The sequence below is a fragment of the Zea mays genome, chromosome 4, assembly GCF_902167145.1.
Source record: "Zea mays cultivar B73 chromosome 4, Zm-B73-REFERENCE-NAM-5.0, whole genome shotgun sequence".
Taxonomy (NCBI): domain Eukaryota; kingdom Viridiplantae; phylum Streptophyta; class Magnoliopsida; order Poales; family Poaceae; genus Zea; species Zea mays.
In genome coordinates, this window is record NC_050099.1 from 232,065,613 (window position 1) to 232,080,153 (window position 14,541).

At 47.8% G+C, this 14,541-nt stretch overlaps 1 protein-coding gene across 1 annotated transcript; it reads right to left on the reverse strand.

Annotated features, from left to right (window-relative positions):
* Nucleotides 1–1,029: 1,029 nt before the first annotated feature.
* On the reverse strand, nucleotides 1,030–3,481 carry LOC100384246 (uncharacterized). The gene is made up of 5 exons (NM_001176812.1): nucleotides 3,001–3,481; nucleotides 2,712–2,832; nucleotides 2,090–2,264; nucleotides 1,905–1,975; nucleotides 1,030–1,809 (listed from the first exon to the last, which is right to left on the reverse strand). The coding sequence occupies exons 1-5, from the start codon at nucleotides 3,355–3,357 to the stop codon at nucleotides 1,178–1,180; spliced, it is 1,356 nt and encodes a 451-aa protein (NP_001170283.1). The 5' UTR covers nucleotides 3,358–3,481; the 3' UTR covers nucleotides 1,030–1,177.
* Between the last annotated feature and the right edge of the window lie 11,060 nt (nucleotides 3,482–14,541).

Sequence of the window (14,541 nt, forward strand, 5' to 3'; positions counted from 1 at the left end):
TCTCTTGTTTCGTTGTTAGATAAATTTCTTTAGTGACTGAATATATATCTTGTTTCGGGTGCTTTGTTGATGTATGTATTGCCAATACTTGGTGCTATTCAGTTTCGCTGTTGATCAGTCCAGTTTCTACGCCAGTACTTTCTATGCCAAGACTTGGTGGTATTCAGTATTCAGTTCAGTTTAGCGCAAAAATCGTAAAATCACCGGTGTTGATCAGTTTAGTTTAGGCAGCGGCAGCTTTTGTTCTTCAAGATGTGCAGCTCGAATTCTTGTTCAGATTTCATAAAAGCTCTGTCAGGTAGCATAGAAAGTATTTTCAGATTTCATAAAAGTTCAGTGTAGTTTCCATTGTAAATTAATGGTCGAACAGCAGGCATCCAAAGGGTCAATATATCTCTTGTTTAGTTACTGTTAAAGTTCTGTACATAATACTGAATAGAATGTATTCACTGAACTGGTGTATTCAGTTCAGTATTTGGGGTATACTGAAAAGGAACTCTGTCAGATAGCATACGTTTGTATTCTTGTTCAGATTTTGTAAACGCTAATAGATCAGTTCAGTTTAATTGCTAGTGCATACGTTTGTATTCTTGCATGCGTTTTTATTACAAGAAATCTGAACTATGCGGTTTTTATCTAAACACATGTTTGTATACAAAGTTATGTGCACATTTAATCAAACATAATTCAATACAAGAAATATAGATGCATTTATTAAGATAGCAGACTTAGATACGCCCTATTGTAGCAAGCTGTATCTAAGTTGTATCGTGTACCTAGACAACCACAAAGCTGTATCTAGCTTATACATGCCCTGATGGTAAATTTGTATCTGGATTAGGCGCACCACAGTTAATTAAACATTATAAAGAGTATTAGTTCCTTCGTTTCAATTTATAAAACATCTTAGTTGTTTTAAATTTATAGCTACATTAATGTATCTATAAATACTAAGATATTTTATAATTTAGAATGTAGGGAGTACAAAATTATTTGCAGTGGTAAGGTTTTCTGAACGATTAGCACTTTAGCAGTGGAAGCCTAAAGTAAGTGATTGAGCAAGCAAAGACAGACAGACAGACATCGGTGCCATAGAATAAGTAAAACAAAGCCCAAACTTAAAAGCACACCCATCATCAGAATTCAGAAATTAATTAGCTAGGCATCACTACACTAACTAGCTGCATGAGGACCGTGCGGACGCGAAGCTGGTGGCGAGCTCGGCGCAGGGCGACGGCTGCACCCCGAGCGCAGCGCCGCGCACGTCCCTGCACTTCCAGGCGGCGTCGCTCCGCCACCCGAAGAGCTTGACGTTGGAGAGGCATATGCGGGTGAAGGGCGAGGCCCGGATCCCCTCCAGTGACCCGGGCTGCTGGACGTTGACGCCCCACACGTTGCTGATGCGCACGGCGTCGACCGTGGGCACGGCGAGCTGGCTGAAGTGCGCGTCGGGGTGGTCGCCGACGTCGCCGGCGATGCGGACGCCGCTGCGCACGCCGGTCAGGCGCACGCCGTCGACGGTGACGTTGCGGATGTAGCCGCCCCGGCCGACGTTGGTCTTGATGTGGATGCCGTAGCCGCTGTCGAAGATGGCGCAGTCCTCCACCAGGACGTCGCGCACCCCGCCGGAGGCCTCGCTGCCGATGGCGATGCCGCTGAAGGGGGACGAGCCCCTCACGCGCCGGACCGTGACGCCGGCGCTCGGCCGCCCGTACGCGATCCCGTACTCGTCCCACCCGCTCTTGATGGCCACCAGGTCGTCGCCGGTGGATATGTACGAGTCCTCGATGCACACGTTGGAGCTGGAGTCTGCATGCGCACCGCCATGGTTTCTTTATTTGAGCGAGCGCGCATGTGTGACTGAGTGACACGGGCAGGAGCTGCAGATGCAATAGCTTACATACCTGGATCGACTCCGTCTGTGTTTGGGGAGTCACGTGGTGCCAAGATCATCATGTTGGTTACGACCACGTTGCTGAAAAGAAGGAATTTAAATCCTCTATTTTGGTAGAATGTATGTAATCATGATTCAGGATTATTGATTTTGGGGCCGTGGATTTTAGATTCTCTAAGTAGTTAGCGCGCTTACTCGCAGTAAACAGGATGGATGTTCCAGAAGGGTGAGTTCTTGAGGACGATGTTGGAGATGTGAATGCCGGTGGAATGCATGAACTCCACAAGGTTTGGCCTGGTGTGCTCAAGGGTCCGCCTCCTCCACATGTTCCACCACACCTCACCCTGCCCGTCGATGACTCCCCTGTCACCTAACAATGCCCAAGGAAAGGGACGAGATCACGATCCCAGAGGATAGTGAATGGAATTAACAATTCAGGCTCTGCTGTCTGCTGGTACCAGCTAGTATCTAGCTAGGAGTATGGTATGGGCCTCAGAATTTAGTTTAAGCAAAGCACTGACAAAAGTGTGTTGTGATTGTGATCCAGTAGTAAGTAATTTATACAAAGTCCCGTGCTGCCTTGTGAACCTTTTGGAGTGGACGCGTGGTACGCACTATGGCAGTAGTATGGCAAATATATGTTTGTGCAGGATTCAGTCTTCTCCGACGAGGAAGGAGACCTTGTGCATGTCAGCCTTTTTGTCCTCCCAGATAGATAGAGGATACTCACGGGCACACAGTAGTAAGCAACATATTGACAGAGCAGTAGGCAGAGGAGGAAGCCTAGCCGAGCAAGGGAAGGCGAGGCTCAGCTCACCTGTAATGACGACGTCGCGGAGGCCGTCGCCGTGGATGAAGCTGGCGTACCGTGGTCCCGGCAGCTCCCTGCCCCGGCCGTACGACGGCAGCGGCTCCACCAGCGGCCATCCCCTCGTGTCCTGCGCGCGCGGCAGCCCATGCACGCACGATGCATAGTATTAGCACACATCCCGTCTACTACTCGAAACACGCATTGCATTGCACACGATGCCATTGGCCTTTTCGCTCGATCCATCAGCTTCAGCTCGTAGCATCTCGCGTACGTGTACGCACTACGCAGTACGCACCTGCGTGGCCTTGAGCACGGCGCCTCTGGCGAGGAAGAGCGTCATGTGGCTGGTGAGGTTGAAGCTGCCGGCGAGCCAGGTGCCGGCCGGCACGTGCAGTGTCGTGCCGCCGCGCCGCCGCTGGTGCTGGATGCGGTACACGGCCTTGCGGAACGCCCACGTGTTCAGCGTCCGCCCGTCGCCCACGCCGCCGAAGTCGGCGATGGATATCACCTCCGGCCGGTGCTTGGCCGGGGCCAGGCCCGCGCACGTCGCCGCCGCCGCGGTGGCGGAGTCGCACAGCGCAGCCATTGCGTGGAGCACGGCGAGCGCACAGATGGCGACCGACGCTGGCCCGCGCGACGTCGCGGCGGCCATAATTGTTGTTGCTCGCAGGCAGCGGCGACAATGACGCCGGGAGAGAAGAGAGGGAGAGGCCAAGCAGAAGGGCTCCAAGAAGAGCTTTTTTCGCCCCGGCCGGCGTGTGGCGAGTGGCGATCCCTAGAAAGGCTTCGTGCCGGGAGGCCGGAGCGTCGCAAATCTCGTGTGGATTGGATCTGGGCGGGTGATGTGAGGTAGGAGAAGGGAAGCACCAAGTGCAAGAATCCAAGCACGGGGCGAGGAGTGCCAAGCAGATGAGTCCAGTGGAAGGCGATGGGCTGGGGTGGCACGAAGGGGAGTGAAGCGCTTCCACTCCACCAGCCTGCCTTTCAGCGAGTGAAGAGAGCGAGGACTGACGAGTGACGGGACGACGGAGGAGAGAGTGAAGAGGGATGTGCCTTGTGAAGAGAGCCAGTTTTGGCCTGCATGCAACTTTATGCACGCATCGAGCATCCTGTTGCTGTTGTGGGTGCACTGTGCACACATGACACTGACAGGAGCAGGGTTCACGGGCTCGCGAGGAGACGACACAGCGAGGTCAGGTGGTGCGCAACCTTATGCGTGCCGTTTGTTGTTCCATGGACCAGGGCCATTTCTTAGGGTTATGTCTTGGACGTTTGCGTGCATGCATTGCACAGTAACGGCCGGCTTAACCCCACGGCACGGATATTCCCTCGTAGCACAACTATTCGACGATGTAACTAAGGCATGGACGGGCTTGAAATATACTCCATAGATTTGAATGTTTGGTATTGCTTTCTAGCTGCAATGTATTTGCTTGGATAAAAAATCTCTACCCCTTTAAAACACAAGTTCCGAGCGTTACGGGCGAAATACGTAGATATGATTTTCTCGGCCACGTCTCGCATAACAACCAAATAAAATAAACATTAACTCTGGCATGCGTAACCAACCATGCAACCACCACGAGCCCATCATCTTCCTACTCTCTGCTGACGTCTTATGTTAACCCCAACCTCCATCTCTTTTTCTACTCATTTGAAGCACGAGTTTCGTGTACAACACAAGTTTCGTGTGTAGTGCGTCACAACCAGATAAGTTAAGCCTTCCCTCTTGCATGCGCAACCAACCATACAATCATCACGAGCGCTTCTCCTCATACTCGCTGTCACGAACGCTTCTCCTCATACTTGCTGTTGGTGTCATATATTAACTCCAACCTCCCATCTCTTTCTCTACTCCTTTAAAGTTTTTCTCTACTCCTTTAAAGCACAAGTTTTGTGTGTCGCCTAACAATCAGATAAGATAAACCTTACTTACTCGTTGTTAGTGTCATATATTAACGTTAACCTCCCATCTTTATTCCTGTCTTCGTCTTCCTCGCCCATATTCTTCCGTACCACCATATAGGACACTGAGCAGGCCATCATGCTGGCCTCCGACTCACCAGCCGCCACACCCCACCTGTGCTGCCGCCTTTATATTCCCCGTCGGCAAGTGCCTCGAACCGCTTCCGTAACTCTCCGCCACCATGCGCCTTTGTAGGCGGCAAGGACAAGAACAACCGCGGGAGAGGAGGCGGCACCCGGATCCCAAGTTTAGTTTTATATTGGTTGTTTGCAAAGATTTTGTAATATATTAAGGTCGATGATAACATGTAATCGTTGTGCTCTAATATTTATCGAATATTTATATGTCGTTGTAACACACGAGCATTATACTAGTATAAGTTTTTAACGGTTACTATGTCATCCTAAATGAAGCCAACATGTACTAGTATCATTGGAATAATAGTTTTTTCATGGACCTTATTAGAAAATGTACCAAGTGGTAGTAATTTTTTTATTTTTATATTCAAAATAAATTAAATTTCAATTTTCTATAGAGACTCCAAAATTTTGCAGTTATAGGTACCTGCCGCCTCCTGGATGGAGCGACGGTGACCTTTATGTAACTTTTTACAAACCGATCCTTATCGCTCGCCTAATTGGCGTTAGGGGCTCTGTCGCTCATTGTAGGGTGGCAAGACCCCTACCACCTAGCGAACTGCTGGCTATAATTCTTATCTAAACGTAATTGAGTGGGTGAATAGACGAACCTAAATTTTACAACTTTAACACAAAACTTGATCCCCTAGTTAGCGGTTAGAACACGATGAACAATTATCGGAGTGTAGAACTGTCGGGGATAAGATCCTCGGTCCCTAGGGCCACTGGTCAGTAAGCACGCTAGGGAAAAGCCTTTGGAAACTGGGGCCCGTCGGTCAACAAGAGGAGAAAGGTAACGTCTGGCCTGGAATCACCCACCCCTAAACGAGCCCCACGGCACCAAGCCCAGGGTTGGGTGTGGCGTAACTAGTAGACATGGGGTTTGGGTGAGCCGAAGGGAAAGCACTTGAGTGGATCACTCGTCCGACCCGAGACCAACCCATCATAAGTGACCGGCTTCATTGACTGCGCCTGGCGCTGAAAAGCCACAAGAGTAGGGATGGCAACGAGCACATTTTACCCGTGTGCCCGCGGGTAAAAACCCTATAGGGTGCGGGTTTGGGTGTGAGTTTGTACCCGTGGGTAAGGGTACGGGTTTGATTCTCAACCCGACGGGTTTTTTCTCGTGGGTATGAAAATGTTGTAAGCGTGCCCGCAAACCCGCACACTCGCGTGTGTGTCTGTGTAGACTGTAGAGCACATGCATCTCAATTTAGTGCCACCCCAAAAGCTTTGAGCGAGCGGAGCCAATCATATGATATAAAAGAAGACTACAGGCGCCAGGGAACTCGTAGAACTTTTGGCTAAGATCGGTACATGTTTTTATCAGTTTAATAAATATTTATTATTATGTGCTATCAGTTTAATAAATATTTGTTATATTACTGTGCCCGCGAGTGTACCCGCGGTAGCGGGTTTGGGTAACATACGCTACCCGTCGCGGGTAGCGGGTGCAGATATGGGTTTAACATTAATCTCGCGAGTATGGGTTTGTAATCTCTGTACCCGCGGGGTTTAAACCTGTTGCCATCCCTACACAAGAGGGGTGCCAGTCCGCCTGCCACTCAAGACCTACAAGCCCCTCGGGATGCAACTCACACATAGCATACAAACCCCTCAGTCTGTGGCGCATTTATGGCCCGTGCGCCCCTTGACCTGCGGTGCACTCATGACCTATCGGGACTAGGCCTGAGTGCATAGACCGCTGGCAGGGCGCAACAGGACGAGCCACGCCAAGCCCTAGGCTACGAAGGCCAGGGATCAGTGTAACCCAAATGATGGCGCTTGGGACCCACGCTTCCCATGTCATCCACCTTAAAGAATACGACGCAACTAGATAATCCTAGGGCCCACGGGCGCAAGTGGATTCACCCCGGATAAAACCCTTGGTTTTACCATTACACGGTAGCTCCTTCCTAAGGAAGCCACCGCTTGTCGAACCCTTCCTCAGCCTATAAAAGGAAGAGGTTGGCCCCTAGACAAACGGACGGACACAGGAACAAGGGGACGCACGCTCAAGCAATAGACAGACCCTAGATGCCCAGATGAAGGATCGACAAAAAGGAGGAGGACGTACCGACGAGGACCTAGAGGCCAGAGCCCCCCGCCAAGACACGACTTAGTTAGGACTCCACTCTATAGCCCTTAGCTCCACCTCCACCACGATAAGAGACTTGGGAGCCTCTCCTCCCTCTCTCGCCCGCTTGTAACCCCTACTACGAGCTTTGATCATCAATCGTGCGGTAGCGCAAGCCGCCGATGACTGGATGTAGGGACATTCTGCTCGAACCAATATAAATCTTGTGCCACCATGCACATCGTTTGGAGCCAGAACACACACAATCAATTTACTTGTCGGAGCGACGTTCAAAACACCGACAAGAACTAAGTCATTTTCTTGCAAAAGTGTTGCTTCCAAAAAAATGTGGAATAAACTCAAAGCAACACAACTAATGACTAAATATCTATGGTGAATATAGCAAGAGGGCTTAGTTAAAGAGAGGAACAAACAATTTGTTCCTTGCAAAGAGTTGCTTCTTAGAATGAGACATTAACTTGAAACAACTCATAGTAACAATGAAGAATAGAGCAAGAGCACTTTAGAGGGGGAGAAGATAAACAATTCACAAGCAATAAACACATGAGACAAGGGTGATTTGTTTCCCAAGGTTTCGTTCCACAAAGAACCTATGTCCCCATTGAGGATTCCACAAAATACATGTCTTTTTCAACCCTTTCCCTCTCTCTAACGATCATCAAGGCCGATGAGTGTTCCTTCTTCTTTATCAAACAAAAGTCCAAAGTCTTCGCAAGGCCAACCACAAAGTAAGTGGCTCTTGTTAGATTTACAATGAATGGGAGTCAAAACTTCACGCTAAAATGATCACAAGAGCAAGCACGCACTTTCTTTTTTCTCGAAAGCGCAAGAGAGCTGTGCGAAAATATATTAAGAAGGAGATAAAGGTCCAAAAGGACCCCAAGATACAGATAAGGCGACCCTACGGTGGCCAATAACAAGCATAAATGAAACCATCCATGACAAAAACACTACTACCAAAATAGCACTACAACTATCTAGCTAACAGGGAGACCTGGGATGGGGGTAGTAAGCAAGGACAGCTTCTTTGCACCAGCCATAACCCAAAGATCAATCTCCAAACCAACACTTCTAGTAGCAACAACAACACTAGGACTCTTATTGTCAAAAACGCAGCCATTGCGATGTTTCCAAAGGGTCCAAACACCAAGAATGACAAGAGAGTTAAGACCATTTCTTGCAATCCCAGGAATCTTGGTGCTCAAATCTTGCCACCAATCCATAAAAACCCCTTCACAGGACTGATGGGCCAAGTGTTGTAGATTTACAAGAAGAAGCAGCTTGAACCAAAATTCTCTAGCAAAAACGCAGCCCAGCAGCATATGATTTAAGGTTTCATGATCCTGATCACATAATGGACATCTCTCCGGATGATCCATACCTCTTCTTTGCAACCTATCAGCTGTCCACACCTTCTTGTGAGCGACCAGCCACATGAAAAACTTAGATTTCGGAGGAGCCCAAGTCTTCCATATTATATGAAAAGGCTCAAACTCAATTGACCCAATAAAGAAACCCCTATAAGCTTCCTTGGAAGAATATTTTCCATTGGCAGCAAGGCGAAAGAAATGCTTGTCTTCAACATGAGGTCTTAGCTGAACCAAATCTAATAAATCCCACAGGAGGAGATACTCGTTGATAACACCCACTGAAAGACCCCCCTGAATATTCGAAATCCAGTTGTGATTGGAAAGAGCGTCCAATAATGTTCTCCGATTAGCCCTTTGCTTAGAAATAGTTCTAAATAACCGTGGAGTCAAATCTGCAATTCTATGTCCCGACAGCCACCTATCTGTCCAGAAAAACGTAGAAGCACCATTACCAATATCAGTTTGCATAGCCATTGAGAAGAAATCTTTTACTTTCTTAGGAACTTAGATGGAAATAGAAGTCCAAGGGCGAGTTGGATCAGTTTTTGCCAACCATAACCAACGCATTCTAAGTGACCAAGCAAGCTCTTTTAAGCTCGAAATACCAAGGCCACCCAGCTCAATAGGCCTGCAAACAGTCCTCCAGGCCACACGACAGTGTCCACCTCTTGCATGTTTCCACCCTCTCCATAAAAACCCACAGCGAATCTTGTCAATAGCTTTGAGCGCCCAAGCTGGAAGATCCACAGCCATAGCAAGATAAATGACCATCCCTGTGAGAACATACTGGACGTGGATTTTACGACCAAATTTAGTCAATAAATCAGCCTTCCAACCAGCAAGTTTATTTGCAATCTTATCAATGATGGGTTGAATCTGATCTCTAGTGACCTTTTTAATAGCTAGCGGTAGACCCAAGTACCGACAAGGAAAATCAGCCACCTCGCAAGGTAGCAAGTTATGAAGCACAACAAGGTCTTGATCGTCACATCTAATAGGATAAACGCAGCTCTTCTGGACATTAGTACATAAGCCGGAAGCCTCTCCAAAGAGGTGAAGAATATCCAAAGTAATATTGATATCCAAAGAAGTCGGACGAAGAAATATCACCACATCATCAGCGTATAACAAAATCCGGTGCTGCAAAATCCGTGGGGCGAGGGGCTGCAGCAGCCCAACCTGTTCAGCTCGGTTAAATAGGAATACCAAAATATCCATGACCAAGATGAACAGAAAAGGTGACAAAGGATCACCTTGTCTAAGACCACGTCGGTGAATAATAATCTGTCCAGGCAGTCCATTAAGTAGCACCTGGGATGAAGAGGTCCATAGCAAACCACTAATAATGTCCCTCAATATCTGACCAAAACCCAAATGTTGCAGAACTTCGAGGAGGAAAGGCCAAGCAACTGAATCAAACGCCATTGAGATATCTAACTTCAGGAGGATTCGAGAAAGCTTATGTTGATGAAGAAAGCGAGTAGTCTGTTGCACTAACATAAAATTATCCTGAATGAAGCAACCTTTAATAAAGGCACTTTGATTAGGAGACACCATAGTGTGTAATCTACCCGCCAGACGATTAGCAAGGAGTTTAGTGAGCAGTTTTGCGAAGCTGTGAACTAAACTTATAGGTCTAAAATCCTTTACTTGATCAGCCCCTTCAAACTTTGGGATGAGGGTGATATATGCAGTGTTTAGAACATGAAAATTAATGAATCTCCTGCATCCAACTGCCGAAAATGCAGCCATAACATCAGCCTTGATAATATCTCAGCAAACTTTATAAAATCTCCCCGTGAAACTATCCGGACCAGGAGCCTTGTCTAAGGGAATAAGGCAGATTGTATCCCACACTTCCTTTTCTGAGAATGGGGCATCCAAGGCTGACAGATCAAAGTTTGGAATCCTCAAATTTTCCAAGGATATAGTATGCTCTCTATCACTGCAGAGCCCCAGTAGCCTGCCTTAAAAATCATCAACCAGATTGGCCTTGTCATCATGACTAGAGAGGACTGCACCATTGGACACCAGTTTTGTGACAAAAATTTTCTTCTTTCGAAATCTGGAGTGCATATGAAACGGTTTAGTGTTGGCGTCCCCCTCACGCAGCCACCCAATTCTAGACCTCAACCTAGCAATAGTCCTTTGAAGGGAAGCAAGGGCCAGAGAATGTTTCTTAAGATTTACTTTAAACCACAACTCAGCTGGAGACAACAGGCGAGAATCTTGGGCAATTTCCAAGTGATGCAACAACACTCGGGCTAGAGCCAAAGTGGACGAAATATTTCCAACTTTTTTAGCACTCCATTCATGCAGCCCTTTAGCAGCAGCCTTCAACTTAAGATTCAAAGTGGAAAAAGGACAATTCAAAACTAGGACAAAATGCCATGCCAACGAAACCACCTCCAAAAAACCATCAATCTTGGGCCAAAAAGATTCAAAATGGAACCTGCGCCTACCCGAAATGTTATCCCTCAAACCCAAAAGAAGGGGACAATGATCAGAGTCATTGGAGGCCAGACTTTGAAGCAGAGAATTCGGAAACATCTCCTCCCAATCCAAGGTACATAAGACCCTATCCAACTTCACTAAGGTAGGATTAGCCTGCTGATTGGACCATGTGAATTTTCTACCAATCAAAGGGAGCTCACTCAGAGCAAGGTCGTTGATCAGATTGTGAAATCTTCCCATCATACCCCGATTGAAGTGTGGGGTATTCTTATCTTTGGCTTTATAGATCAAATTAAAATCACCAGCAATAACCCATGGTCCAAGACACAGCCCCTCAGATTTCTGAGCTCCTACAGGAATATGATTTTATCATTATTTCCCTGGGGTGCATAAACACAAGTAAGCCACCAGGGGCTCCCATTTCCATTGAGAAACTGTACTGAGACGCTATTATTCCGGATATACTGTGTGCCCGTGACAACCACATCCTGTTTCCAAGCCACCAAAATCCCACCACTGGTGCCAACAGCAGGTAGCTCGATAAAATTAAGAAACTCGAAGCCTAAGGCTGATAGGAGGACCCCTTTGGTAAGACATCCAATTTAGTTTCTTGTAAGCAAATGATATCAATTTTTGAGGAAGAAACTAAAGAACGGACTGAGTCTTGCCTAGCCGAGGAATTTAATCCTCTTACATTCCATATCAGAACACGTTCCGGATTCATTGACACAAGGGCGAAAGAACAACTAATGGAAAAACAAAGCAGATCCTCCCAAACCCTACAAGTGGTCAAGAAGCTGCCAGCCAAACAAGGCTGCAAGGGCTTTTACATGATTATCAGACAAGGATGTCTTGAAAAGATCAGCATACTCCTCTTGAGCCCTCTGGTGTGGGATACAATCTGCCTTATTCCCTTAGACAAGGCTCCTGGTCCGGATGGTTTCACGGGGAGATTTTATAAAGTTTGCTGGGATATTATCAAGGTTGATGTTATGGCTGCGTTTTCGGCTGTTGGATGCAGGAGATTCATTAATTTTCATGTTCTAAACACTGCATATATCACCCTCATCCCAAAGTTTGAAGGGGCTGATCAAGTAAAGGATTTCAGACCTATAAGTTTAGTTCACAGCTTCGCAAAACCGCTCATTAAACTCCTTGCTAATCGTCTGGCGGGTAGATTACACACTATGGTGTCTCCTAATCAAAGTGCCTTTATTAAAGGTCGCTTCATTCAGGATAATTTTATGTTAGTGCAACAGACTACTCGCTTTCTTCATCAACATAAGCTTTCTCGAATCCTCCTGAAGTTAGATATCTCAAAGGCATTTGATTCAGTTGCTTGGCCTTTCCTCCTCGAACGGAGGCCTGCAAGGTCCTAGCCTGGGCGTCATGGGAACCTTTGTCCCCAGACGACACCAAGACTGAGGCCGAGACCGAGACCGTTCCTGCGAGCAGGACATCCTTGAACGAAGAAGGGCTCCCAGCATCCAACGAATCCGACGAAGGGCTAGAGTCTCTCCACCTAAGAGCCTTGCCGCGACCAGAAGAGTGGGTCGCGCGAACGGGATCCTGGTGAAGAAGAAGACGTCCCGGCGCCTGGAGGGTGTGAAAGGGAAATGTGCCCTTGGGCCATTTCTAAGTATTTTGGTGATTTAGTGTCCAACACAAGTGCCTAAGTGTTGATCTATGCAAAGTGGTGGACAAAGTGAAAATCAAGTCAAAAGGTATGTTTCTCAGACTTAGTACATTGTTTTAGAGACTAATGTATTGTGTCTAAGTGCTGGAAACAGGAGAAATCGAATTGGAGAAGAGACGGCCTTGTTTAGCCAAAGCCAGTTCTGTCTGGGTACACCGGACTGTCCGGTGGTGCACCGGACAGTGTCCGGTGCGCCAGGCTGGCTCAGGCGAACTAGCTGCTCTCGGAAAATGATTAATGGCGTACGGCTAAAATTCACCGGACTGTCCGGTGTGCACCGGACTGTTCGGTGAGCCAACGGTCGGCCGGGCCAACGGTCGGCCGCGCGATCCGCGCGGGACACGTAGCCGAGCCAACGGCTAGAAGGGGGCACCGGACTGTCCGGTGCTCCAACGGCTCCAAGGCGCCAACGGTCGGCTTCGCCAAATAAGGAAAGAGATACGCACCGGACAGTGTCCGGTGGTGCACCGGACTGTCCGGTGCGCCAGGCGACAGAAGGCAAGAATTGCTTTCCCGGATTGCTCTCAACGGCTCCTAGCTGCCTTGGGGCTATAAAAGGGACCCCTAGGCGCATGGAGGAGTACACCAAGCATCCTTTGAGCATTGTTGATCACTCACACTCCATTCTTGCGCACTTGTTCGACATTCTAGTGATTTGAGCTCCGTTCTAGTGTGCTAGTCTTTTGAGCTTAAGTCTGGGTTTTGTGTGTGCGTATTTGCTGTGATCTTTGTGTCTTGTGTGAGTTGCTAATCCCTCCCTTACTCCGTGCTTCTTGGTGAACATCTTTGTAAGGGCGAGAGACTCCAAGTTGTGGAGATTCCTCGCGAACGGGATATAGAAAAGAAAAGCAAACACCATGGTATTCAAGTAGGTCTTTGGACCGCTTGAGAGGGGTTGATTGCAACCCTCGTCCGTTGGGACGACACAACGTGGAAGTAGGAAAGTGTTGTACTTGGCCGAACCAGGGGATAAACCACTGTGTCTACCTGTGTTGATTCTCTTGTGGTTATTGTGTTTCGCTAAGACTCTTCTCTAGCCACTTGGCAATACTGTGCTAACGCTTAATCGAGTTTTTGTGGCTTAAGTTTCAAGTTTTACAGGATCACCTATTCACCCCCCTCTAGGTGCTCTCAATTGGTATCAGAGTCGTTCTCTTCTAGAAAGGGACTAACCGCCCGAAGAGATGGATCCTAAGGGGAAGGGAATCGTGATCAATGATAAGGAGGAGTCCTTCGTCAACGAGCCGAAGGATGACAAGCCTACCAACTCAGGCTCGGGCCACAAACGAAAGGATGGGAAGAAGAAGACAAGGCGCATCAAGGAGATCGTCTACTACGACGACAGCGACGAGTCCACTTCTTCCCAAAAGGACAACGACTATGAGAGAAGGAAACCGGTTAATTCGAACTTTTCTTTTGACTACTCTCGTATTCCGCAAAGTACAAATGCTCATTTGCTCTCCATTCCACTTGGCAAACCTCCTCACTTTGATGGAGAGGACTACGGTTTTTGGAGACACAAAATGCGTAGTCACCTATTCTCTCTCCATCCGAGCATATGGGAGATTGTGGAAAGTGGAATGAAATTTGATAGCTCGGATAGTCCTATGTTTATCAATGAACAGATACATAGAAATGCACAAGCTACTACTGTGTTGTTAGCCTCTTTGTGCAGGAACGAGTATCATAAGGTGAGCGGCTTGGACAATGCCAAGCAGATCTGGGACACCCTCAGGATCTCACATGAGGGGAACGACGTCACCTTACTCACCAAAATGGAGTTGGTGGAGGGCGAGCTTGGAAGATTCGCAATGATCAGGGGAGAAGAGCCAACCCAAACATACAACCGGCTCAAGACCCTCATCAACAAGATAAGGAGCTACGGAAGCACACGATGGACGGACCACGACGTCGTTCGTCTAATGCTAAGGTCCTTTACTGTACTTGATCCACATTTGGTGAACAATATCCGTGAAAATCCTAGGTACACCAAGATGTCGCCCGAAGAAGTTCTTGGGAAATTTGTAAGCGGGCGAATGATGATCAAGGAGGCGAGATATGTCGACGACGCGTTGAACGGTCCAATCCATGAGCCTCAACCCATTGCTCTCAAGG